At 38.4% G+C, this 26,327-nt stretch overlaps 6 protein-coding genes across 8 annotated transcripts; 3 read left to right on the top strand and 3 right to left on the bottom strand.

The window, feature by feature from the left end:
- Positions 1–458: 458 nt before the first annotated feature.
- On the bottom strand, positions 459–3,100 carry BDBG_06814 (the record flags this gene model as incomplete). 3 transcript variants are annotated; one of them, XM_031722780.1, is made up of 3 exons in its annotated part: positions 2,886–3,100; positions 2,672–2,822; positions 459–2,448 (listed from the first exon to the last, which is right to left on the bottom strand). In XM_031722780.1, the coding sequence occupies exons 2-3, from the start codon at positions 2,819–2,821 to the stop codon at positions 1,066–1,068; spliced, it is 1,533 nt and encodes a 510-aa protein (XP_031579763.1). In that variant the 5' UTR covers position 2,822; positions 2,886–3,100. The 3 variants fall into 3 exon arrangements, with proteins under 3 accessions (XP_031579763.1, XP_002622696.1, XP_031579764.1); XM_031722781.1 differs by having other exon boundaries at positions 1,066–2,448; positions 2,890–2,913; XM_002622650.2 differs by having other exon boundaries at positions 2,672–3,100.
- Positions 3,101–3,112: 12 nt separating this feature from the next.
- On the top strand, positions 3,113–5,786 carry BDBG_06813 (adenine phosphoribosyltransferase). The gene is made up of 2 exons (XM_002622649.2): positions 3,113–4,007; positions 4,173–5,786. Exons 1-2 carry the CDS (start codon positions 3,506–3,508, stop codon positions 4,313–4,315), a joined length of 645 nt encoding a protein of 214 aa, XP_002622695.1. The 5' UTR covers positions 3,113–3,505; the 3' UTR covers positions 4,316–5,786.
- Positions 5,787–6,481: 695 nt separating this feature from the next.
- Positions 6,482–9,070, top strand: BDBG_06812 (GMP synthase). The gene is made up of 3 exons (XM_002622648.2): positions 6,482–6,948; positions 7,029–7,255; positions 7,383–9,070. Exons 1-3 carry the CDS (start codon positions 6,708–6,710, stop codon positions 7,668–7,670), a joined length of 756 nt encoding a protein of 251 aa, XP_002622694.1. The 5' UTR covers positions 6,482–6,707; the 3' UTR covers positions 7,671–9,070.
- On the bottom strand, positions 6,858–9,331 carry BDBG_06811 (DUF775 domain-containing protein). Its single transcript, XM_002622647.2, has one exon. It carries the CDS (start codon positions 8,963–8,965, stop codon positions 8,186–8,188), a length of 780 nt encoding a protein of 259 aa, XP_002622693.1. The 5' UTR covers positions 8,966–9,331; the 3' UTR covers positions 6,858–8,185.
- Positions 9,332–9,335: 4 nt separating this feature from the next.
- BDBG_06810 (glycine cleavage system T protein) lies at positions 9,336–13,216 on the bottom strand. The gene is made up of 3 exons (XM_002622646.2): positions 13,186–13,216; positions 10,837–13,059; positions 9,336–10,756 (listed from the first exon to the last, which is right to left on the bottom strand). Exons 2-3 carry the CDS (start codon positions 11,256–11,258, stop codon positions 9,691–9,693), a joined length of 1,488 nt encoding a protein of 495 aa, XP_002622692.1. The 5' UTR covers positions 11,259–13,059; positions 13,186–13,216; the 3' UTR covers positions 9,336–9,690.
- Positions 10,947–13,376, top strand: BDBG_06809 (fumarylacetoacetase). Its single transcript, XM_002622645.2, has one exon. The coding sequence runs from the start codon at positions 11,676–11,678 to the stop codon at positions 13,038–13,040; it is 1,365 nt and encodes a 454-aa protein (XP_002622691.2). The 5' UTR covers positions 10,947–11,675; the 3' UTR covers positions 13,041–13,376.
- Positions 13,377–26,327: the final 12,951 nt, after the last annotated feature.

Genomic DNA, 26,327 nt, shown 5'->3' with positions numbered 1-26,327 from the left:
TACATCATATTGAGATTAGATATCATATTCTCTGTGATTTGATTGAAAAAGGGAAAATCATGATGGAACACATTGATTCTACAGTCAATATAGCTGATGGCCTCACCAAGCCACTGGCAAGACCTGCTTTTGAAGAATTTGTCAAAAGAGTTGGCATTCAAGAGATTGGGAAAAAGGAATGATTAATGATAATGATGATACAGCTAATCAATGGATTTTGCATGTGTTTCTTGATTTTTACAGTTATTGCCATACAGACGCCTTTTCTAATGAGGAAATCAGGGTCCGATTGATGTAATTAATTATTATTGTGTTTTTGAAGGAATTGAAGATGGGGGGAAGCCCCGGGTGGCAGGCCTGGTAGGCCACGGCGTAGCAAGGGGGGGTGTTGGTGTTTACTACGCCTACCTCAGTCACGTGCCACCCAACCTGTTTAGTAAGAGCTCGCGTAGCTAGATTACAATACACAACAACGTTATCCTCCAAGACAGAATATGAATAGAACAATACGGAGTACAAAAATATGATATATTTGTCGCACCTGCATTGATTGGTAAGCTCTTGTTTTCTTTACTAGCATGTTCAACTGCCCTGTTTATTGCGAATATTACTCCTACGATATACAAGTTTCTTCCTTCCTTATCATCGTCAGCATTGGATGCACAGCATTTAGGTGTATTGAAACTTTAGTTTCCAAGTCCAGAAAGGCTGCAATTTTATTAGCTGTCTCCTGTTTTCTGTATCTGGAGAGCGGCTTGTTAAAAACAGGTTTGGCTTTTCCTCGTCAGATTCCGGTTCTCATTAAATGTCGGCAGCAGGGTTTTATGATACTATTAGTCGTAGCTCTACCAGGAGACGCGAGCAAACCCAACAGGTCTCAAACTATCTCAATTAGTGATAAAAAATATATGCTGAAGCTGCACGTAGTAAATCAAGGCAATGTTGAAAGAATTCAAACGCCAAAAAAGAGCATTGGGTATTATAAGATAAGTGTTGACTACATATATCGGGAGGGAAAAAAAGCCAAGTAAAGTGTGAGGAACAACAGCAACGTGTAGAGAATGCCTATTTCAAACTGCTGGAATGACTGAGTTGCTGTAGGAGCGTGGCAGTTTGCTCTGCCGAATAACCAAAAAACACAGGCCCATGAAATACCATCTTAGGCTGAACGGAGGAGGTCGGGGGTGGTTGCCTTTCACCATTATTGGGAGAGATAAAATTGTCGGGAGGTAGATGTCTTGGAGTCTCCTCTGTTTGTACATCGGCAACCGCAGAGCCAGGAACACTCGTCGGTGGTTGGGCGTCCTTATCCACGAGATTTTTGAATGGGCATCGACCCGCAGTCGGCGGTGATCTCATCTTCTCCGGCAATGGGGTCGAGACGGATGACTGCTCCAAGCCATCCTTCTCATAATCTTCCAACCGAGGACTTCCAGTTACACCAGAATCGACAATTGGTGCAGCTGGTGACAAATTAGGACTCGGAACAACATTCTGATGAGAGATAGGAACATGGATTCCCCAAGGTCGACTAGGTGACTCTCCTACTCGCACGTCTCGTAATGACCTGTTGAAATAGTTGCTCCTTTGTTCCTCGTCATCGTCCTCTTTCTCCTCCTTAGCATGATCTTCCTCTCCACGGGAAGCCGGCATGACCTCTATCTCTGGGGCTTTTGCGCCAACCTCCTCGGCCCATTTTTCTACTCTCCCGATAGAAACCGAGGCCGTATCACCTGGCCTACCAGGTCCTTGGGTTGAGGGGAGATACGGTTGATGATAAAGGCCTAGTCCTTTAATCATATTGACCATGTCCCCATATTTCTCATCTAGTTGACGGATGCTCTTCGAGTCTCTTTGATACCGCTGAATACAAATAGCATGGCTGCGAGGTATCTCATGCTTGTGTTTTTGGAAATACTTGGCCACTTCCTCTGGAGAGTGGTCATCTAGATACCTAATAGGACATCTGGGAACAGCGTCTTGCACCGAGCAAGACCGAGTACCCTGGAGAGATTCAGCTTTGATAGGGTCTAGGTCATGCGCGCAAGTATCTGAACTTTGGTTCGCCAACTTAGGTGCAGGCCCAGTGCCATTCGGAATTGCAAAGGGACAACGAAGGTTACCTTGCACACCCTTGACAGTGAAATCATGCTCAAGAGAAGACCTAGCTTTCGCATCCACCGCAACGAGACACGTATTGTTATTTTGATGATACCCATCGCGCGTAATGCGTCTATCGGCCAAGTTTCGGTAGGCTTCAAGTCCTTTGGCGATAACGTCGAGCTCTGAAGTTGTGATGTAGCCAGCTTTCTCTACATCGTAAATCCACCCTGTGTGGTCTGCGGGTGTATCGCAGTTGGATTTTTCAAAAGGAACAGGATATATCTTTTCAGCTATTTCTGTTTCAGTGCCAGAGCGGTTGGGCAGCTGGCTGGCAAGTTTCAAGTACTGGTTCATCATCACGTCAGTTAATGGTACTTCGATAGTTGGATGTAATGAAGTAGTGATAAAGGGTATGCCAAAATCAGCTAATACATGCAAGTGAATCAGTCACCGCCGCAAGTTTGCGGCTTCTGATCTAGAGCTAATAAAGATTGTCTCATCACGCAAGGCAAGGGAACAGGTGAGGATGAAGGATTGCAAGCAACAAAAAGAGACACAGGTAACATACCTCATTATGAGCAAACTGGAGTTTGTTCCACAACTCTCTTTCTTGCCATGCTAGTTTCTGGATCGTGTCAATAAGCGTATCAAAGCCCCTGGCCAGAGCTATGATCTCTTTCCTTTGCTCATTCTTCTCTGAGGTTCGAGCGGGAGACATTCTACAAAACCCCAACAATTAAGAGTGGTTGACAACAGTGCATTGAGCAGAGGGAGAAACAAACCCACTAGTCACATATGGATTGCTACCCTTTTTTCAAGGAATCAACTTTGCACAGAATTCGGGAGGGATAAAATAGAGAAGAAGACAAAGAGAAGAGAAATCAGAGATGGTTCTTGATGGGAAAATGCCTGGAAGCTAGCCAGGTTAAGCGATGTGGTCTGTGCACCTGCGTTCGGCGAACACATCACATGATTTATGCCGTTCGTCCCAGATCACGTGCCTCAGAGGAAAAAAAGCTGCTGTTTTATGAAATTTCCAGGATGAGCAGCAGGAGAAAGAGAATAATAAATAACACAGGCACTTGACCACTTATTGTAGAGTGTATGTAGAGTACTGGGGGAAACGCTGAATGGACAGGAACATAATTGAGTTGGCTTTTAAGTTTTAGATCTACAGCTAAGAGCTCTATAAAGCGTATACTGATTTCTTATTTTATTTGCTGTTTTCGTCCAGGCTGGCTACAACACGCATCCCTTTCCTTCCCCTCCTCTCTCCCCTTCACTCTCTTTCACTCTCTTTCACTCTCTTTTTCTTGCTCTCTCTCCCTATATATATCTCCCTCTTTCTCTCCTCCTTTCCCCCCCTTCTCTCTCATTTCCTCACTACTCGTTCTCCTCAAGTATGAGTCTTCCTACCTCAAACCTTCCCACATCCAAGCATAGCGATGCCACCACCACCCAAGACGCCCTCCACCCCCCCACCAATACCTCCGCCGCCGCCGAACTCACCAGTCTTAAGATAAGGCTGCGCGGTGCACTGCGTCAGTTCCCAGACTTCCCCTCCAAGGGTATCTTATTCGAAGATATCCTCCCGATCTTTGCAGACGCCTCTCTCCACGAAGCCCTGATAAGGTGTTTGGAACTACATATTATCGAAACATATGGACATGACCAGAAACCGGATGTAATCGTTGGTTTGGAAGCCAGGGGGTTCTTGTTCGGACCATCACTGGCGCTGAGATTGGGAGCCGCGTTTGTGCCAGTGAGGAAGAAGGGCAAGCTCCCTGGGCCCGTCGAAACGGAAACCTATCAGAAGGAGTACGGTCAGGATTTCTTTCAGATGCAGGTAGGCTCTATCAAACCTGGGCAGAAGGTTGTTGTGGTGGATGACATTATAGCGACAGGTATGTGCTTCTTTTATACGATTTTTCTTCCTTTCTCCCCCCTGGTACATCCTTTTACGCCCGACAGCATGTTGCACTTTTGCACATTATACGTATCCACCCACGTATACCCTTCGCGTGTTATAATATAGTATCTGGTATTAATTCAGAGAACTCCCTACACAGGCGGATCCGCATGTGCAGCTGGAACGCTTGTTCAAAAGCTAGGAGGAACGCTGCTCGGCTTTATCTTCATGCTTGAGCTTGACTTCCTCAAGGGACGTGAAAAGCTCCCTGCTCCGACATACACGCTCCTCTCGACACAATAATTCCTTCTGCCATTTAACATTGAAAAGCCTTGCTACGCTCAACCGTGCCTTGATTGATACACGTTTGATCTTCGTTTTATTTTCCAGAAAATGAGAAATGACAAAAAAAACTAAAATCAACCATGAAAAAGATGACATAATTACACGGGAGGATGATACCATACCGGTGGAGGATTTTCCTTATTTCAAACGCAGAAAAAGATTATGCAGCCCTAATACCTCTGATAGACCTAGCTTTGCTGCCACTCGATTTTTTTTTTTTTTTGTTCATCATGACTTCTTGAGCTTGATCCCACATCATGCATGTCTTGTTTTTATGAAATCTCCCCTTTTTACCCAGTCCGTGCTGCCACCCATAATAATATATTCCATGGCCGTTCTCCAATTTTTCTTTGTTTTATGCGACTTCCTGTCCCAGATGGCCGTCGAGGCGAGAATATGCGTTCGAAGCCATAAATAATAATGCCAATTTCCAAAAAGCATTCTCTAACAAACTGTTCTTCTTCTGCCTCGAACTAATGCATCAATTGGAGCTAAAACTTTCCGAGAGAATAGGCCATTGCACTATACATCAAATCTGGTCTCTATCTGCAAATCTCTTCCTGCTTTGTGAGACAGGAGGGTTATTTCTTACGAGTAGTATCTTATCTGTCTCCAATCGGCTTAACAAGAGGAAATATTGCACATGTTTCACAACCTGCCCAGCTGAGTCACAACGAACGACCTTCCATACAGTAACAATGATAATCATTCACCTGTGCGGAACGATCAGACATTTCGAAGCTCATCCGTCAATGGCTGTTACAGAGATATTTCTGGATTCTAGAACAATATGAACAGGAAGTCAAGGAACACTGCGGCTGAGACAAAGGTTGCCGCGCCCAACCCACGTGCCCAGCCATTTGAACCTGCTCTCCTATCTCCCAATGCTTCTATTTTATATATGCAATGCAATGGCTATTCAAGCATCCCCCCACAGTCTATGTTTCCTAAAAAAAAAAAAGAAAGAAAGAAACCCAAAAACTGTCTGTTGTACTCGTTCCCGCCGGGATAACTAGCTAGGATTCGGGCTCGCCACCTAGACTTCGGCTTAATTCTGCATAGTTCTGCAAAGCCTAGCTCTAGATTGTGTCCTCCCCAGCTGTTGCAAGCTCCTAAGAACATATCAGTGGGACTGATGATATAGCTTATTTTGAGTGTGTCAATCATAGAACATCCAGGCTGCAGGTATGTATTTAGGTCTACAGAGTTGAAGATGCTGTCATCACCCATTTACAATATATATAATAACAAGGAAAACAACTGTGGATTTTGTAAATTACTCTTAGATCTTAACAGAGCCTGTTTCTGTAGCTATATATGTGTATGTGTACAAGGTGTTTATCTTTTCACATAACCTGGCTTAATTTAACTTACCATCAATTTGCCTTAAAAACTGCAAGTTATCAACAAATAAATTTATCATATTTTGGGGATATATAAGAGGATGACTACTGTTGTTACAGGAATAACTATAAGAAAAGATTTTACCCTCTAGCCCCTCTCCATTGAGTCCATCCCGTCAAGCCGCATCTGAAACAGAACGGACCGAATTCCAAGGATAGTCCATTAATGAATTAATGATACTTGAAACTCATCCAAGATAAGCACGACTTTTCAAGGATGCATGGACGTGAGATACCAAACCGCTGCTGCTAGGCTACTAGATAACTAACGGCCTTCATCACAAGCCAGCACTAGCAACTCATGTTCAACATATCCTGTGGCAGATATTATACGTAAAATGGATTTCGCTGTGTCCCAATTCAGATGTCAAGAAGAATCTCCCAAGCAAGGATATAAATAGACTAACTATACCTGCATTTTCACTGACAGAAACCGAGTGGAAGGAGAGGCAACTTTCGATCTAATGTATTAACAGTGCGTAACTTCTTCGTAGATAACTGTGTATACTACTGTGTAGTTTATCCATTGGGGATATTTCGAAACTGGGTTAATGCACAGTTGATGTGGACTAGATGGGGGAAGGGCGGCACAAACTGTCTCCTCTGCCGACTAGCCGAACTCTATTTGCCTATCTATTGGCTGAGGTGCTTCCATAGCCGCGCTAAGGACGCTATTTGAGCCGGTGGCGACTCTTCCAAGGTTCTCGAGGTCCTGCCGCAGTGCGTGCCGCCCAGTATCGAAAGGTTTGAACCCGGCTATTGAGGGGTTCGCTTATCAATCCCGGTTCCAATGTGCCGGCGCGACGCTGTGCTGCCGGCTAGTGCATCGTCTCTATTTTGTCCGAGAAGAAACACCACTCACAAACCTGAGCTAGCCTTTATGAAAATATCTTGTCTCTCCCTCCTCCATCCCTTGTCCACTTCTAGTGAACAAAATACTAGCTCTCATGCGTACCCCTCTCCGTATCGCCGTGCTTGAATGCGACGTTCCCCTGGACCAAACAAAGTCCAAATACAAGGACTACAGCGGGGTATTCGAAGACCTATTCTGCTCCAGCGCCAAACTGTTAAATCAGCCCGACAAACTCGATCCGGCCACGGGGCTTGAGATCTCAAAGTGGGATGTCGTGGAGGGCGATAAATACCCGAACCTGGAGGACGTTGATGCCGTGTTGATAACTGGATCCAGTAAGTATAAAAAAATATTGATTTTATTTGCCACTCCCCGGCAATGATGATCCTGATCAACGAGCTGAGAAATTGCACAGGACATAATTCCTACGACGATATTCCTTGGATAAACAGACTAGTCGAATTCACATCCAAGGTCCTCGCGCAGGATCGGGTCCGCATCATCGGTGTGTGTTTCGGCCACCAAATCCTCGGAAGGGCACTGGGGGCAAAGGTCGGCCCTAATGAGCGTGGCTGGGAGGTTGCAGTGCATGAAATGGACCTCACAGATAAGGGGAAGGAGCTATTTGGCGTTACCAAATTGGTAGGTGGATCCTTTTTTTCCTTTCCCCTTCCTCTCTTTTATTTATCTTCCCCCCTTTCTTAAAATGTTCAGCAATGCTTCCAATCAAACCTAAGATCTGCCTATTAACCAAAAACCCCCAAAACAGCGCCTTCAGCAAATGCATCGCGACATAGTCCATTACTGCCCTCCGAACGTTGCTCTGCTGGGCTCCTCCCCAGTTTGCGATGTACAAGGCATGTATTCTCCCGGCCGGTTTATATCCGTCCAAGGTCATCCCGAATTCACCAAGGACATTGTGGCAGAGATTCTTCATGCGAGGCGGGATGCGGGAATCTTTCCCACGGGGATCTATGAGGGTGGATTGGCTACTGTTGGGAATGAACATGACGGCCTAGTAGTTGGGAAGACGTTTTTGGAATTCTTGATCCACTGATGAGAGATGAGTGATGAGCAGCGAGGGCTTTCGTGAGGTTGTGAACCCGCCACACGCTGAGAGGAACATGACATAGATATCCATGGATCAGAATTAGATGCTCTTATACATCCCTGGTCTGGCTCCATTGCCGAATATTGTTTTTAAATTCCATGTTTATAGATACCTAGATATTTAAATGCATTGTCCTGTGCTGTACAGCAAACTATGATAGGTAGGTTAAAAGGAAATTATTTTACTTTCCACAATGCAGCTTCCTCGTCTGACCATATGCACATGTATTCATTCAATGTTGGCTCTCCAATATCCAGCTTTACCAACCCTTCAAATGCGGAGGGGTGCACCTAAAATAAGACAGAATGCTATGTCTGCCCTTCGTGCGATATAATGAAGGTCTGCAACGTAATCCATAAACCCGTGGTCCGTAATCCCGCCATTCGAAAACTCACGGAACCCCAGAGCCTTGCTCAAACGGACTTATTAAGACAGGGGAATAAAAAGGAAATACAAAGGGATTACACAGTATCAGGCCTCTCCAAAAATCCCGGATCAGAATCAATCCTGCTCTCGAACTTCGTCCACCAATCCCTAAACACTCTCAACGGCACAACCTCCTCACCCGGCGCCCTGGGATCCGTAGCCGCAAAGCTAGCCAAATAATTAAACGCATTACCAATAATCCGCTGCGCAAGTGTTTTGGTCGAGGGTGCCGACGACCACTTAGTCACCACCCCCGCGCCCTGTTGGCCCGCGGACATCTTCACTAGATCCACCGAGGACGGGAAAGACGATCTTTGCAGCTGGTTCTGGCCCTGGTTTTGCAGGTCTGTCATCTTCGACGCTACGGCCTGCACGGGTTCGATGGTGATGCCTAGCGTTATCGTCGCGTTGGGGTTTATCTCCGCTGGGTTGGCGGGGACGGTGGCGCCTTCGTCCATCATTTCATCTTCCTCTTCTGCCTCCGTGCGTCGACGGGCGGAGGGGAAACTGACCCTGAAGATGGCGGAGGGTTTCTCATTGGCGATTGCGCCCAGGAATTTAAATTCCGGGGCCGCGCTAGTCGCGGTAGTTGTGTTGGTAGGGTTGAGGATGAGGTCCTTTGGGAATTGGATGTAGACCGCTGCTGCGGTGTCCGGGGGCAAAACGACACCGGGCAGGAGGAAGATGACTATGTGCGAGAACTTGGGGAGGGCGGGAAAGGTGAAGGCGAAGTTGTTTGCGGGGACGGTGGGGTCTGAGGACAAGGGGACCACGTCGGTGAGGCAGGGCCGGCTGGGGAGGACGACGGAGAACATCGCTGGTGTTGTCCGTAGATGAGCTGGTCATATGCATAAACCTCGTCAGGGTATGGGTTTGTATATATATAATATATAAGTTCTGCTATAGCGGATTTAATTTTAAGTTCGGCAATGGATATGTTGTTTCGAAAGGGCGCAACCATGGGAAGCTTATTTTGTTTCTCAGATCGATGACGTCCTGGCTCAGGAAATTAATCTCGCGTGTCGATCCAGGGTTGTTTCTGATATATGAAGCATTCTTAGCGAGTGACTCTGTGTATGTTCCTTGAAATAGAGAAGATTGGCAATATCAATAGAAATTATCTCGTAGATTCCCATCGAATTGTCTGCGACTGCGATCTCCGAGCTGTATCCGCACAACTAGTCTGCGGCTTCTAGTGGCTGACTAAGCATATCCTCGCCGTTGCCAATCAGAAAGAGCCTGTGAAAGATTTCTGAGTGACGAAATTCTCTACACACACTCTGAACCGCATCCAGCTTAATGTTGTTCACCATCATTTATTATTTTGAATTGATATGTACTTTGCGATTGAGTTCTTAAGATATGTGTAAGATCACCTATGCGTTTTTAATTTAGATTAAGAGACCTAAGCATTCCGGTGTCATAATCCTCCCCCCGCCCATACGAGCAGAAGAAATAGAAATAAAAACAACAAAGAAATATCAATTCATCGATTAATCAAATCCATAGTAGTTAATAACATTGCCAAAAACGATGAAGGTCACCCTTTATAGAACTTAGTCGGCACAAATGGCGTCGCCGCAACAGTACCCTTGCGCACTTTCTTCCTAACCAGAACACCTACCTCGGTCCCCTTTTTATGGAACCCCTGCTTCACATATCCTAACGCGATATTCGCCCCGCCCAGTGTAGGGCTTGGCATACCAGACGTCACAACCCCAATTTGCGTCGTGCCATCTGCCATGTCAACAATCAGTGCACCTTCGCGCGCTGGCGGTCCAGACTCGATGGTTAGGCCAACACGACGCTCCGTGAGAGTCCTGGCGGGCGATGCAAGCTGTGGCAGGATGACCGAGGCGCCGTTGAAGCCAGAGGAAGGGGACGATGGGTCGCGCCTGTCTTTGCCAACGAGCCACCCGAGGCCTGCTGTGGGAGGGGTTTGTGCGGATGTTATGTCATGGCCGTATAGACACATTCCTGCTTCGAGACGGAGGGAGTCGCGGGCAGCAAGGCCGGCAAGGCGGACGTCAGGGTTGGAGAGGAGGAGTTCACAGACCCTCATAGGCAGCTGTGCGTCGGTGTCTGTAGGGATGGAGATTTCGAAGCCATCTTCGCCCGTGTAGCCTGTTCGGGAAACGAGGAGGCGGGATGGAGAGTGTGTTCCATCTGGGAAACTGATGTGGAGAGAGCGGCATTGGCCGAAGTGAAGGGTGCTGAGGTCCGAGTCTATGGAGGCTTCACCAGGTGTGATGAGGGATTGGAGGATGGATGCGCTTAGGGGACCTTGGAGTGCGACTAGAGCACGGTTATCGAGGATTGACCAGTTGATGACGGATTCGCGGGAGGAAGGGTCATGCGTCTGTCTGAATTCCTCAATTTCTTTCTCGAGAAATTCTAAATCTTCCTTGCGGCGGCCAGCGTTTGTGACTAAGTAAAATGATTCGGGGCCCAAGCGGGTGATGACGGTATCATCAAGTATGCCCCCGGTTTCTCTATCGAGGAAGCAGGATAACGTGGAGCAGTTATCTTGTAAAAGATTCAAGGACGAAGGGGTAATTTTCATGAGAAGGTCAAGAGCTCCAGGGCCGCGAATATGGTGCTGAACCCTAGGGTGTATTTGTTAGTTTTGCGATATACTAGAGAAGATCGAAACAGATATAAAATCAATGCTGGCTGAATAACATACATATGGCTCACATCAAACAAGCTGGCCTTGTTTCTTGTCCAGTGGTGACTTTCAGCATGGCTCAAATCGCCGTATACCAATGGCATGGAGAACCCGGCAAAGGAAGCCATCTTGGCCTTGTGTGCCGCATGAAGATCATAGAGCTGGGTCTTCTTCAATGCAGATGCAGCAGACGAGGATGAAGAGAAGTTCAACCTTGCGCCTGCCTGATGAAGGGAAGCGTTGACTTGATAGAACAATGGCACGCAACCGGGACGGGAAGTGTTGGTGATTGTGCGGAGAGCGGCCTGCGGCTGTGATCGGGCGTGAGAGCTCAACAATCTGGAGCCATTGGCAGTTCTGAAGACGGGTGTGGCATATCCAGACCGTAGCCGTAAGACAGTGGTCCCTTTCAGAAGGGAACGGGCAGTTAATGGCTTCATGGTGGAACGTATGCCAACCTGCAGTTTGACAACAAATGAAGGTTGAGAGTTGGGGGAAGTTTTGGCGGGGGGCAGATCCCGGGGCAGAGGTCCAGGTCACGTGTTGATAAGCTCTCGGGCGAGACAAGACGGCTTCTGGAATGAGACGCGACCGACCAGTGCGGTCTTGGCATTTCCGGAAAGCCGCTACAGCCGCCGAGCCTCATTAGCCCGGAGTGTTTGCGGGCAATTGGCGAAGCAGGAGATCCGGGAGCCGCTAGTCTACCCTGGGACTAGTGGCGGATATGAAGTGTCCCCCCCGCGAATAAGCGCGCGGAACCAATTCCGTACGGATCTTGGGGCAGCTCCTACTTGCTATCAAGATCTCCGAGAGTTCCCAACTTTAATCTTCTGCCGTACCAGTCAGTGTACATGTAAATGTACTTGTCCATGTTCTGTAGGTATCGCAACCATAGGCATAGGCTCACTTTTATCAGATATTTCTCCTCCTTGACCATGGCATCTTCCTGGCTTCACATTCCCAAGGAATCTCCTTTCTCGCTAGCAAACATCCCTTTCGGAATCATCTCCACTACTGCCTCACCTAATCCTCGCCCAGCAGTCGCAATTGGTGATCATGCCCTAGATCTCTTCGTCTTCTCTTCCGGCGGCGGCTTTTCCCAGTTGTCGTCCTTTCAGCAACACCTTGACGTGTTTGCCCAGCCGACATTGAACGATTTTGCAGCTCTTGGTCGACCTGTTCATCGCCAGGTGCGGGAATATCTGCAGGCGGTTTTCAAAGAGGACACTCCCTTCCCGGAGGTCCTTAAAGCAAACGAGAATCTTAAGCAATCAGCACTGGTTCTGCGAAAAGATGCCACTAACCATCTTCCCCTGAGCATTGGTGATTACACAGACTTCTATGCGGGCCTCAATCATGCTTACAACGTGGGAGTTCTGTTCCGTGGGCCCGACAACGCCCTCCAGCCAAATTACAAACACCTGCCTGTCGGCTATCACGGACGAGCGTCATCCGTCATCCTCTCCGGACAGCCTATCCGGCGACCCAATGGACAAATTCTCGCCAATCCAGCTGCTACCCCCAAGGAACCTATCTTCTCTCCTTGCAAAAAACTAGACATCGAACTCGAGCTGGCCGTCTTCGTCGCCCAAGGCAACAAGCTAGGCGAACCCATACCCATCGACAAAGCCGAGGATCATCTCTTCGGCGTTGTGCTGATGAACGACTGGTCTGCGCGGGACATCCAGGCCTGGGAATACGTGCCACTGGGCCCCTTCAATGCGAAGAACTTCGCCACCACCATCACGCCCTGGGTGGTCCTGATGGATGCCTTGGAGCCATTCCGCACACAGGGCCTGGAGCCCGGCAACCCGCTGCTCCCATATCTGCAGGAGAAAAAGGCGGAGAATGTATATGATATCCCGCTGGAAGTGCATCTTGTCGCAAACGGCAAGGTCACCAAGATTGCCGAGTCGAACTCGAAAAACCTGCTCTACTCCTTCTCGCAGATGTTGGCTCATCATTCGATTACAGGATGTAACATGCGGACTGGCGATCTTTTGGGCAGCGGGACGATCTCTGGCGACAGATCGGGAACTCTGGGGAGTTTGTTGGAGAACACCAACGGTGGAAAGAATCCGATTAGACTTGCTGATGGGTCTGAGCGGGTTTTCTTACAGGATGGCGATGAGGTTATTCTGCGTGGTGCATGCGGGAAGGAGGGGAGTTATGTTGGCTTCGGCGATTGCACTGGCGTTATAATTCCAGCTCCTCAAATCTAGGTACGATGGCGATAATGTTCTGAATCATATAGTTACTTTATACAATTTGTAACAAGGAATAGTTATTCATAAAACAATTTAAAACCTTGACTATGTATAGTCATGTGAAAAGTAAACATAGAAGGAGCTAGCTAAGCAGTATTACTAGACCTAGTTCTTCTTAAAGTAGTTCTTGCTTCTTTCTCTCTTTGTTTCTATTGTTAAGAGTAAATTTCTTTCTTAATATGATGTTTACTGACTTATTTATTTTTCTTCAAGAATTCAATTTCTGTTTTCTTTCATAGTTAAAAATAATAAAATAATAAAATCAGATTTTTTGATAATTTTTCTGTAAAAGGTGTTGGTTGATTACTACACCTACTCTAGTCACGTGCCACCCCAATCTATTTAGTGTAACTCGCGTAGATAGATTATATATTAAAAGATTATAAAGCTCTTTACAAGCTTTAAGAACTGTAATAACATGCTAAATTAACATCTTCATGTGTTATTACAAGCATGTCTAGATAATTTACTGATTATCTGAATTCATAATTAATCTCAGATTCAGAAGAATATCTGACTTAATAAAAGAATATATGTTTTCAAGACAGAGAAATGAGAAAATATCAGAATACTAAATGCAAGATCACAGATTATTGTTAATATTAATAACAAATCAGAAAATAGCTTCTGAGAAGCTGAGAGAAACAATTGCAGAGAAACAGTCTGATAAGTTCAATAATAAATATAAAGATCTAATTAAAGATATCAGTGAGATGTTAAATAATATAGAGAGCTTAAGTGACTAAAATAATAATAGCTCTGTAAGTGAGAAGACTTATATAAGACTAGAAATTACAGAACTTCAGTATGAGATTGAGTAAATAAAGATCAGTAGAAATAAGATCTCTGTAGATAATAAAATAAAAGCGTCAGTATAACTCAGTTAATAAGACTGATAATCAAGACTGCATGTAGCGGGCTGCGCCCGATCATTATATAGACTATTTCATTACACTTCATAGATTCCGCTGAAAGCTCCGATTCTCAGTCATTCTCAATTGCTGATTCTCAGTCAAAAAACTCGTGAAATTTCTATTCTTTCATCTCAAAGCTTCACTGTGTATGCTACTATGTATGTGTATAAATATTCACTTTAATCACTGATTCTCACACTTTCTCTTTCTTTTCTTCTTTAACATTTTTCACTTTCATATTATAAGACCTATATATTATACTGATTTATTTAATGTAGATCTCTTACACTTGAAAAACATTCATTATCTTCTTATTAGAAATGATTATTTATTAAGAAGATATCTAAACATATAACAATGTGTAAGAAATAAAGAAATAATTAATCAGTTAAGTAAATACTAAGTGTCTATATAGAAGCTTACTTATCAGTCACTCTGACCCTGTAACAAGATCTTACAAGAGAATGTCAGTGAAAGATCTGAGAGTTCTGACATCTTAGATATATAAGATATTTATATGATTACATTCTTCTAATTTCACAGATAACATACATTTAATAAATAATACAGCTATGTTTACTGATAATATAAGAGAACTCTTGAATGCAAGTATAGATACAGTATCACAGTGACTCTGAGTAATATTGAAATTATAACAGCAATAGATAGCTGATATACATGTAACTTAACAATACTAATACAAGGAAATTCAACAATTATCTTAACTAGAAATCTCTGTATAAGTAATTTCAATACTGACTGAATCAGATATAAACATGTGAGTACTGAAGAAATGTCTAGATACTTCTACATATTTTAATACTTCTGATCTCACTCTCTATTCATTATAAAGATTGAAAATACTCATGAAACTAAGTACAGATAAAGATGCTATCAGTTCATTAATTAATCAAGATTGATATATCAATGAACAATTGAAGAATCACACAAGATAGAAGTTCTATTCATGAATGAAAGTATACAAATCAGTATTACAAATGTCTGATAATATTATTAAATATCTTGATATTCTATTTCAAGACACTGCTATGTAACAGAAAGTATTAAATTGATTACAGAGTATCTGACAGAGAAATACTTCTCTTATAACATTTATTTCTGACTTCAATATCAAGATTCTAGAAGTAGATAGTTAATCTTGAGAGAATTGAATAAAGATTAGTATACTTAAGAAGACATTAACTTTCAAACTCTTACAAGCTCTTATAAGTGTAGATAAATACTCAACTTATAAAGACTTCTATATATAACTCTGAACATTGAATGACTGTCTGATCAAGCTTAAGAGTATATAAAACAGTAACAGAAGATGTTACATCTCAGCTACTTATATATCTGCACTAAAGAATGACAATATAGATGCTATGAATTGAGTGAACTCAAATATCTATATATAAATAAGAGTCTTCATCACCTGAATAAATTTTCAAGTTTTTGAAATTACTTCTGAAGAAGTCACTGATCAACATTAATAAGAGATATATATTAATTATAACTGATCAGAATATATCACTTTCAACTGCTAATCAGTCTATATATCTTCTTATTCAAAAGAAAGATTAATGTTGATAGTTTATGTTAATCACATTGCACTGAAGAAAGATTAAGAAGATAACTATGAGAACATTCTAATAAAACAGAGAAAAGATTAGCTTCTGTTCAAATTTATAAACAAAAGCTTGAAGAGATCAGACAATAATAATTTAAAGAGAAAATAATAATGAATACAATTCTTGTATCTACTGTGATCAATAATATATATAATATGAAAGTCATGATAGATAGTGATCTATGTCACTATATAATAATTAAATCTTCAGTTGTAAGATGTTATAATCTTCAGTGTATTTTCTTGTCAAAACTCTGACTTCTTAGAGAATTTAATGATTCAAAAGACATTCACATCTGTTACATAGTAAAACTAAACATAGATATCAGAGAATATCAATATGAAGATACTTATGCATATGAAGTTGATAATCTTGATTATAATCTTATACTAGAACTTGCCTGACTATCTGAACAAGACATTCTATTAAATGCTTAAAATAGAAGCATAATATTCTTCAATAATAATAGAATTCATAAAGATAATATTCATAAGACTATGAATCTTACACAGATCTCTGTCAATGCTTATAAAATGCTCTGAAAAAGAAGTTATTAACAAGATTACTGACAAAGTCACTGATAGCAGAATTATATTATAATCTATTTCATCAGTCTGACTGATATTAAGAAAGCTCTAGAGAAGTTATCTCATACTATAATAACAGATTCTCATATAAAACTCTCTCAATAATATTATGAATATCTAGATATCTTTCAACAAGACAAGATTATGAATATACTCTTCTTATGAGATTCAGAAGTGAATCACAGTGTCAAGTTAGAAAAGAAGAATGATAAGAATCTTGAGCTATCATGAGACCTTCTTTATAATATGTCTCAAGATGAACTTCTTCTTCTTCAGAAGACACTCAATGATCTATTGAATAAGAGATTTATACATATTAGTAACTCTTCTACTGCAGCTTCTATTCTCTTTATAAAGAAATTAGATGAAGAACTCTGATTCTGTATAAACTATCAAGATCTGAACAGATTGATAAAGAAAGATTATTATTCTCTACCTCTTATCAATGAAACTCTAGCATATATCAGATGAGCTCAATAGTTTACAAAGCTAGATATTATTATTATATTTCATAAGATTTGTATCACTGAAGAAGATGAATGACTTACAGCATTTCAAACATATTATAATCTCTTTGAATAAGTAGTTATATTCTTTGAACTGATTAATACTCTTAGTATATTTTAGAAGTATATCAACTGAGCACTCTGAGATTTTCTTAATAAGTTTGTATCTGCATATCTAGATGACATTCTCATCTTTACTGATAAATTCAGAAAGAAATATCAGAAACATGTACAGAGAGTATTACAATATTTATAAGAAGCAGAACTATTAATAGATATTAACAAGTGTAATTTCAAAGTCAAGAGTATAAAATACCTAGATTTTATCATAGAAACTGATAAGAGAATGTGAATGAATTCTGAGAAGATCTCTGTTATTCTTGAATAAGAAGCTCTATATACTGTGAAAGATATACAAAGCTTTATCAGATTTGCTAACTTCTATCAGTAATTTATATGAAACTTCTCAGATATTATGAGATCACTTACAGAACTTATTAAGAAGAACTCAGTATTTCAGTGATTATCAGACACTGAAGTCATATTTACACAGATGAAGAGAATACTTATTAATATCTCTCTGTTAATTATATTTGATTCTAATCATGAGATAGTTATTGAAGCTGACTTCTCTGACTATGTCACAGAAGAAGCTATATTGTAATATAATAATAAAGATATCTTATAATCATGCATCTTTATGTCTAAGAAACTGAGTTCTGCTGAATATAATTATGAGATCTATGATAAGAAACTTCTTGTGATTGTATACTGTCTAAAAGAATGAGATTCTGAACTCTGAAGTATCTTCAAATTTGAGATAATTACACATTATAAGAATCTCAAGCATTTCATAATTATCTGTAAGCTTACTGAACATCAGATATAATGATCTGAGTTATTAAGCTATTTTCATTTCACTATACACTATCACCTCAGCAGTCAGAACTTGATGACAGATGCTCTCTTATAATGAGAGTAAGATATGCCTTCTAATGTAACAGACATCTGTTAAATGAACTGAGAACACTGGCTTCTAGATCTGAAGATATTAATTGATCAAGATGAAACAACTCATGACACTATACACACTTCTCTGATTAGAACACCTTCTCTCTGAACTGTCATTAACACTGACACTGACACTGACACTGATACTGACACTGATATTAATATCTCAACTTCTTCTGAATCTACACTGAATGAATTATAAGATATAACAGCTCAAACTGATGAACTTCTTCAAGAACTCACTAAAGCAGTATGTCAAGAAGCACTCTGATTTCTCTCAGAACTATATATAAGAACTGACATCTCAGAATGCTCAATCAATAACAATAACACTCTGTGATTCTGTGAATAATATTGAGTTTCTCACTTTAAATTCTTACACACTCAGATAATACAAGAGATGCATGATTTATATATAATCAGTTACTCAGATTGTGAATAATTGTACTGAATAATCTCTCAAGAGTTCTACTGATCTGAGATATTAAATAGCATCAGATGTTTCATTTGAAACTGCAATTATTATTCTTTCATCATCTCATGAAAGAACTGTAGAAAAGGTCTACTGAAATCACTCAATATCTCTGATAGAATCTGATAAGATGTAGTAATTAACTTCACTGTTGATCTCTCTGAGAGCAAGAGTTGTAGAAACATTCTGATTATTGTGAACTAATTAAGTAAAGATATAATATTGAAACCTTGTAATAAGATGAATATTAAACAAGTCACTGAAGTCTTTCTACAGAGTCTGTTCTATTGAATGCATGAATTACTGAGATCTATAGTCTCAGATTAAGATTGTCAATTCATAAGTACTCTCTGAACAAGAATCTGTCAAGTTCTCAAGATTATATACTGTTTATCAACTGTCTATCACTCTGGGACTGATGATGTATCAGAATAAACAATTTAGACAGTGAAGAACTATCTTTATAAGTTCTGTAATCATTTATAAGATAACTGATATAATCTTCTTCTACATACTGAAGTCACTATCAATGACTGAGATACTGTTTCAACAGGTGTAAGCCTGTTCTCTCTCACACACAGTTATCACATGAAGATATTAAATCTTCTACAGATCATGCATTTCACACTGAACCTCTGCAGTCTGATTCAGATCACTGATAATATAGTAATAAAGCTCTGAGACACTTGTGACTGAGCAGAGATCTTCATGACAATTATGAAACAAGATCAAGAAGATTAAACTAATGATTACTGAGATCTCACTGAGCAATATAAGATAGAAGACTTAATATGATTGAATCTTAAGAATATACAGATCATATGTTCATCTTATACACTAAAATACTATTATATCAAGTATAAAGTGATAGAAGTTTTAGATAGTCACAACTATTATCTTAACACATCATCAGAGATTCATGATATCTTTTATACAAGCTTACTCTGTCATGTCATCACTGATCTGTTCTCTTCTCAACTGATTTCTGACTGACAGCTGCCAGAAATCATAGAAGAAGATAATGAACTTGAATGAGAGATTGAAGATATTCTTGATAAGAGACTCTGCAGCCACAGCTGACAATATCTTATAAAATGAGTTGGCTATAATCACTCAATCTGAACTCTGAGTTCTGTATTATCTGAGATCACAGCTCTTGACTGATGAGAACTACATACAATCAGAGAAGAAGAAAGCTAATATGACAGGCTGCGCCTGATCATTATATAGACTATTTCATTACACTTCATAGATTCTGTCAAAAGCTCTGATTCTCAGTCATTCTCAATCATCAATTCTCAGTTAAAAAACTCACAGAATTTTTATTCTTTCACTCTGAAGCTTCACTGTGTACATCACTGCATATGTGTATAAATATTCACTTCAATTGCTGATTCTCGCACTTTCTCTTTCTTTCCTTCTTTAATGTTTTTCGCTTTTGTATTATAAGACCTATATATTATACTGATCTATTCAGCGTAGACTTCTTACACTGCAAATATTAGAGATACATAAGTTCAAATCCCATCACTGATATCTGCTACTTCTTACTCATGAAAGCTCTCATGTAATAGAGGCTGAGTCTAATTAGTAAGACTTGATGTGAGATAGAACTCTCTACTGCAAGTCAAGTCACCAGTTAAGTGAGATTCTGTGAACACTTATCAGAGTCAGTATGAGATATCAATATCTCACTATTCTACTATGCATCTGTCAAGGTTCTAACAATATAGAGCTAAGTCTAATGTAGTGATTATACACTACTTAAGTAAGTCTCTAACTAGAGCTGTCATTGAAGCCTAGCTTTCTCTCAAATATAGAGAATAATTTTGAAAATTACCTGATTAGCAGGTCTAGATATACATCTAGACTCTAGACAGAGCACTCTTATAGACTAGAGTCTGCAAGCTCACTGTCAAGCTTTAATACTGATAGAAAGAACTGCAGTTATCAAGTCTATAATTAGTCTCTAATACAGAACAAGGCTATAACAGCTGATTAATAGATCTATAAACATCTAATGAGACTGAGATCAGCAACTGAAAGCTTGATGTGTACATAATTAAGTGAGTAGTGACAGTCACTAACTAACATCTCTGGAAATTAGTGACTGGCCCGAGAGAATGAACACGGTGATCAGTTAATTATAGAGAGTTAAATGTAATTAGCTTAAGATGCATCCTGCGAGTGACTAGTATCTATAGATATCAAAACTGATAATTCATCTACACTGAGTTTCTACTCATATGAATATTCATGGCAATGAATTGACTGATTCAGCTGTAAAAAAGAATTCAGAATTAAACAGATCTATTCAAAAAATAGTGTCCTGATCTTTTATAAAGAGAAAGACAAAAGAATCTTGTTTAGATAAGTGAAATAAAAGCTGGCAGAAATAAAAGAAGAGTATACATTATTCAAGATTTGAAATAAAACTCAAGTGAAAATCTTGTTTAATTAAATGTAAAAAGAAAATATTCTCATCTATAATTCAGCTGAAACTAGAACATAGCTATTTCAAATCTTATATACAAAGATTTAATGATAGATTTGATTCAATAGAATACTCATTCTGCAATATAAATGAAAATTCTGAGTATATTGTAATGCACTGTGTATTATACAATAGTCTCAGAGTCAGATTGAAAGAGAAGTATGATTTAAATCAATTAAATATGAGATTCTTATTCTCAACTGAGACAGAAATTAAATACTTAATAAACTTTCTATCAGAAACTCAAGCAGCTACAAGAAAATAACTAAATTCAGAAATGTCTGAATATAAAGAGGAGGAAATTGATCAGATATAGTCTGTTAAAACAGCTATACACTATCTTTTAATAATTTGTTTTGTTATAGTCTCTCTTTACTTTACTTTTTTCTTTCTATTCTTTTCTATCTATTTATTTAATATGTCTATCTTTAAGACTATGTTCTCTTTTCTTTTGTCATGATATTGTCAAATGATTTCAAAGTATCAGAAGATGTTAAAATACTGCAATTTATAAACAGTTTTTATATTCTGAGCTGGAATTTTCTGATTTTGCATATCTGAAATTGGTAAATGTATAATAGTTGACTTTATAGATATAGGAAAAACTCTGAGAACTAAAAGTTCTCAGGTAGATGTTATGGTTTCTGACTGCATACATCTATAATTAAAGAATAATAATAATAATAATAATAATAATAAAATAAAAGCAGATCTGATAGAATATCTTCAGTAGAAAAAAAAGATATCTATTATAGTAAAAGTTCTCAAAGAATTCAGAAGTTAAGTAAGACTTATCAAAAGACTGATAGTTCTCACTGAATTCATTAACTACTTAATATGAAGAGAGGAAATTCTTTTAACTATAAAGCAGTCTGAAACTAATGATATTCTTGAAGATAATAATCTTGATAAGAATATTATCATGAACATGCAATGTTTCTGAAAAGAATGCAATCTTTGACTATATAATTATATATAATCTGCAATTACTCTGCAGGTGTAATATGATGAAACTGAAGCAGTGACTAGTCAGCAGCATTATGTAGATAGTTGTTTAAGAAGCTGTATAAGTGAGCTTAACTATCTTACTTAAATAACAAGCTCATAAGCTACAGAGTTATTATGAGATTATCACAGATATAGTACTTAGTATGCTAAGAAGATTGTATAAGAAATGCAGTAACTCTTATATATATGTCAGTAGAAGAAAACAAATCACTGACTTCTTTGATGAGAAGTCAGCATCTAGCTATTTTATATAGACAATGAACAGATATCTCTCTTCTATTGTATAAGTGAGAATAGTCAGAGTGATATCTCAGCAGTATCTTACTATTATAAAAGAGTAATCTGCTGATCTTATATAGAAGTGAGATTTCTTATATTTATCAATTGAATCTTTCTATATTACATCTGAATAATGTCATAGAGTGATTGAAAACTGGTTTAAATAATCTGTGAAATGAATGAAATCATTCACAGAGAAGTGATGAGCTATGTGAAACTGCAATAAGATCTTAATATAACTGAGAATGTGATAATACTCTTCTCTTTAAGAGTATAGTTCTGATGCTCTCAAGATTACTGAATTAGAAATTATCTTTATTATATAGTAACAGTTGTCAACTGATTAACAGTATATATACTATATATAATACAAAGAAATAGATGAGTTTCTCTGCTGACTGTGTAGATCTTCTTTTTCTCATCTCTGTTTAAATCAAATATGTGATAAGTGAATTTCTTTTATATTAATTTAAAATGTGAAAAATGTAGTTAATAAGTAACTTACAGATCTCTTATTATATTCTCATTCTATGTATGAAATTCTCTGCAAAAGTGATGTATTTTAGAGACAAGGCTAACAGTAGTAACAGAATTTTTTCAAAAAGATTTCTCTTCTTCTGTAATATATTTTTCTTTCTCTCTCTCATCTGTAATAGTGAGTGTATGAGAGTATCATTCTTGAAAGATAATAAGAGACTTATTCTGATACTTTCTAGTGATTAAATATCTTCATGATACAGCTGCAGCCTCTGTGACTGTTAAGAAAGTCAGATTGAAGATGAAGATAATGATGTTGATAGATCACAGAAGCACTGCTCTTATTATCACATCTTCTTCTTCTTCTGCATCTCTTGTAACTGTGATGATAGAAGCTATGCCTTGCAGTGAGATGTCATCTCTTCTATTAGTTGATTCAACAGTGTCTGATTCTTCTCCTGCTCTTTTTATCATCATTGTGACACTATCTTCTCTGACAATCAGCACAGTAATGTATGACCCTGTGTGATTATTTGAAGAGAATCTCAGAGAGAGCATGATTCTGAGAACAGTGACTCAGAGAAGTTCAATCTATAGTTTCTCTTCTATGACACACTCAAGCTCTGCTCAGAATACTGCTGAATGAAGTCTGCAGAGTCTCATAGTTTCTTTATCTTCTCTCTGTGAGAAGGCTCTGATACAGTCTCTAACTGGTATCATCACATGCCTGTACTGTTATTATTATTATTATTCTTCAATTATAGATGTATGCAGTCAGAGACTATGACATCTACCTGAGAACTTTAGTTCTCAGGGTTTTTTCTATGTCTGTAAAGTTAACTATTGTACATTCATCAATTTCAGATATGCAAAATCAGAAAATTCCAGCTCAGAATACAAAAACTGTTTACAAATTGCAGTGTTTTAACATCTTTTAATACTTTGAAACCATTTGACAATATCATGACAAAAGAAAAGAGAGAAAGAACACAGTCTCAAAGATAGACACATTAAATAGATAGATAGAAAGAAATTGAAAGAAAAAGATACAGAAAAAGATAAAGTAAAGAGAGACTATAACAAAACAAATTATTAAAAGAGAGTGTATAGCTGTTTTAACAGACTATATCTGATTAATTTCCTCCTCTTCATATTCAGATAATTCTGAATTTAGCCATTTTCTTATAGCTGCTTGAGTTTCTGATAGAAAGTCTATTAAGTATTTAATTCCTGTCTCAGTTGAGAATAAGAATCTCATATTTAATTGATTTAGATCATACTTCTCTTTCAATCTGACTCTGAGACTATTGTATAATGCACAGTGCATTATAATATACTCAGGGTTCTCATTTGTATTGCAGAATGAGCATTCTATTAAGTCAAATCTATCATCAAATCTTTGTATATAAGATTTGAAATAGCCATGTCCTAGTTTCAGCTGTATTATAGATGAGAATATTTTCTTTTTACATTTAATTGAACAAGATTTCCACTTGGGTTTTATTTCAAATCTTGAATAATGTATACTCTTCTTTTGTTTCTGCCAGCTTTCATTTCACTTGTCTAAACAAGATTCTTTTATTTTTCTCTTTATAAAAGACCAGGACACAATTCTTTGAATAGATCTGCTTAATTCTGCACCCTTCTTTGCAGCTGAATCAGCCAATTCATTGTCATGAATATTCATATGAGCAGGAACTCAGTGTAGATGAATTCTCAGCTTTGATATTCTTCTCTTTTGAATTTTTAAAACAGAGTTTAAGATCAGTTCAAGATTCATTTGATCATTATGAATCTGACTATTTCTAAGTCTTTTTAAAGCAGCTTGACTATCAGAGAATATTTATATCTCTTTCAAACAATTTTCTCTTTTATGAGATTTTATTTCAATGAGTTTGAAAGCTTTCACTATTGCAAATAGTTCAGCATCAAAGACTTCACATTCAGAGCCTAGATTCCAGAAATCTGAGATAAAATTAATATTATCTTCAGTATAAGCAATGCCTGCGCCTAATCTATTCAAGTTCTCATTTTTTGAGTCATCTGAATAAATCAGAATAGAGTCTTTTATATTGATTGTAGAAGTTCTGTTCAAATGCTGTTCATATTCTTTCTCTTTTGATAGTTCACTTATTTGTAAGTCTATAAGAGATTCAAGCTTTTTTCTTCAGAGAGATAACTTCTCATGATCAACTTTTTCAACATTTAAAGAAGAAAATTGATTTTTAATCAGAGAGCATAGTCTGTACAGTTGAGAAGGCATTTTCTTTGAAGAATTATTTTCATTTCAATCAAGAAATCTATTTCAATCCAGTTCATTTCCAGAGTTAATTGATGAAAATGAAGAAGAGACTCTTTCTCTGATTATATGATTTGAGCTCATCTTTACAACTCTCAGAGCATAGTTCATACAGGCCTTTTCAAATCTAATAGCAGGAGGAGGAATTAAAGCTTCAATTTTCATTGCTTTAATAGAAGATGATTTGAATGCTTTCAGAATTCTTCTCAAGGCTCTGTTTTACAGACTTTGAAAGAGTTCAGTGAAATTCTCTTGATTATTTCACTAAACTTGAACTTCATAATCAGCTACTGATGTAATACAGGCTATATATAACTGTCTCATAGCCTGAAAGGATAGATCTCTCTCTGTATTTGATAGTCTGATTATGTTGTTCAATAGTCTTTCTGCCTTGACAGTTCTCTGTTGAATGTGATATTTAAAATTCAACTTGGAGTTTAATCATACTTCTAATCATTTGACATTTACACTGGGTTTAATCTCTCTATTTAAAAGAGTTAGAGATAGTTCTTTCTCATTGAATCTAGAAAAGAAATGAATTAACTCAGTTTTATCTATATCAAATTGAATTTGATTGATATCTGCTCTAACAAAGATTTTCTTTGCAGCTTCTTCAATTACTTTCAAATTCTCTTTGATAGTTTTTGAGCTGTAGACTAGATCAATATCATTCACATAACTCAGAGATTGCACTATTCTCATATTTCTATTTTTGAATAGATATACAGTGTATATTGCAAATAAAATGAGTGAGATTGAAGACCTCTGTGATACTCCTATTTTTATCTCAGTCTTGTCTTGTTTTATTCCATCAAAGAAGAGTTGTATAATTCTTTTAGACATAAAACAGTTAACTCATTTTATTAGAGAAAGTGGCAGTTTTAATATCTTCAATGTCTGAATTAACTTTGACTTTGAAACATGATCAAATGCTTCTTTTATATTAATAAAAACTGCAGTTGAGACCAGACTCTCATGCTTTGCTATTTGAATATCATGAATAACTGAGAGAACAGTGTCAATTGCAGAACACTGTTTTCTATCTCTCATTTATTCACTGAATAAAAGAGAATCATCTATAGAGCTTATAAAAGATAGTTGAGTAGCTATTATCTTTTCTAAAACCTTTTCTAGACAGTTCAATAGAGATATTACTCTATATGACTTAGGAATTGAAGTTTTTCTATTAGGTTTTGCAAGAATCACTTCAGTGACTTCTCTCCAGCATTCAGAATGATATCCATTTTTCAAGAGATTGAAAAAGAGCTCAAAATACTCATTCTTTAAGTAGGAATATGTATTTTGAATAATCAAGTGATTAATTGAATCAGGACCTGCAGCAGTTTTAACAGAACTTGAGAAGATAGCTGACTCTAATTCATCTTATGTAAGATCAGGCCATTCCCAGTCATTTTCATCAATATAGTTGAGAAGTGATATATTCTCTTCCTCTGAATCTGAATCTGAATCTGGTGAGTTCTGAAAGAGAATTCTCATGAAAGCTTAACATTTTTCCTTAAAAGAGTTTGCTGTATATGATTCATTCTGAAACTCATATTCTAGA

The sequence above is a fragment of the Blastomyces gilchristii genome (genome assembly GCF_000003855.2).
Source record: "Blastomyces gilchristii SLH14081 genomic scaffold supercont1.16, whole genome shotgun sequence".
Taxonomy (NCBI): Eukaryota; Fungi; Ascomycota; class Eurotiomycetes; order Onygenales; family Ajellomycetaceae; genus Blastomyces; species Blastomyces gilchristii.
This window is presented reverse-complemented; position numbering and strand designations above follow the sequence as displayed.